At 50.0% G+C, this 1,158-nt stretch overlaps 1 protein-coding gene across 1 annotated transcript; it reads right to left on the reverse strand.

The window, feature by feature from the left end:
- Positions 1 to 28: 28 nt before the first annotated feature.
- LOC105565319 lies at positions 29 to 625 on the reverse strand (the record flags this gene model as incomplete). The annotated part of the gene is made up of 1 exon (XM_012018453.1): positions 29 to 625. A coding segment is annotated over exon 1 (597 nt), but the record flags the coding sequence as incomplete, so codon positions are not given.
- Between the last annotated feature and the right edge of the window lie 533 nt (positions 626 to 1,158).

The following is a 1,158-nucleotide window of genomic DNA, read 5'->3' on the forward strand; positions in this document are numbered from 1 at the left end:
GTTTGAAAGCCGGGGCTTGGAAACGGACAGTTTTCTTTGACGTCTTGCCGCTTCTTGTGATCGTCTCTTCTGGAGCTGGAGTGCCCGTCGTAGAGTTCTTCGGGGCTGGTATAACCGGTGTGGCTTTAGGTTCGTCCTGGTCAGCCAACATGTATGCCGGTTTGATTCTGTCTACTGTTACGTGGGCGGTCTTTCCGTTAATCCGTAACTTGGAGTATTTGTCTGTTCTGCTGAGGATTTCATACGGGCCGTCGTAGCTTGGTTGCAGGGACGCTTTTGGTGCGTCGTGCCTGAGGAACACGTGCGTTGAATTTGGCAGGTCCTTATGTTCGAAGACGGCCGGTGTACCATGCCTCTTTACTGGCTGTGGTCGTAGATCTCTCATGGCTTTCTTCAGCTGCAGTATGAAGTCGCTCAAGCTGCTGGTCTCCTGTGGAGTTTCCTGTAAAAATGCACCAGGTAGTCTTAATGTCTCACCGTATACGAGTTCTGCTGGTGTTGCTTGGAGATCTGCCTTATATGCTGCTCGGATCCCCATCATGATGACTGGGAGCACTTCTGTCCATGCCTCCGTTGCGTGGCACTTGATTGCAGTCTTCATCTGCCGGTGTAAGCGCTCGACCATTCCATTGGCTGCTGGATGATAGGCTGTGGTATGTATATGCACCGTGCCTGTTATTTTATTCAACTGACGGAACAGGTCGGCTTCAAATTGCCTACCCTGGTCCGTAGTGATGCGTGTGGGTGTGCCGAACCTCGAGATCCAGTGTGTGAAGAGGTTGTGGGCAACTGTCTCTGCGGATATATCTGTCACGGGAATAGCTTCAGGTCATCTTGTGAATCTGTCGATTGCTGTGAGGCAGTATCTGTATCCTCGAGACAACGGTAGTGATCCTACCAGGTCTATGTGTATGTGTTGAAAACGTCTTGTGGGGCCGACGAATTGTCCTACAGGCGAATGCGTGTGTTTGTGGACTTTCGATTTTTGGCAGGCGAGACAGGCACTCATCAGGCAGCCCTGACAGGGCCCTGACAGTAAATATAACATCGAGAATTAAAATTGCCTGATCAGGTTTTCTTTATCAAGACCTCATGACTTGCCCTTTGTTGCGCCTTACAGTTTCTAATAGGGAGTGGGACATCAATAGGCTTTCTATT

Source organism: Vollenhovia emeryi, unplaced genomic scaffold, assembly GCF_000949405.1.
Source record: "Vollenhovia emeryi isolate VEMERY1.0 unplaced genomic scaffold, V.emery_V1.0 DF950847.1, whole genome shotgun sequence".
Lineage (NCBI taxonomy): Eukaryota > Metazoa > Arthropoda > Insecta > Hymenoptera > Formicidae > Vollenhovia > Vollenhovia emeryi.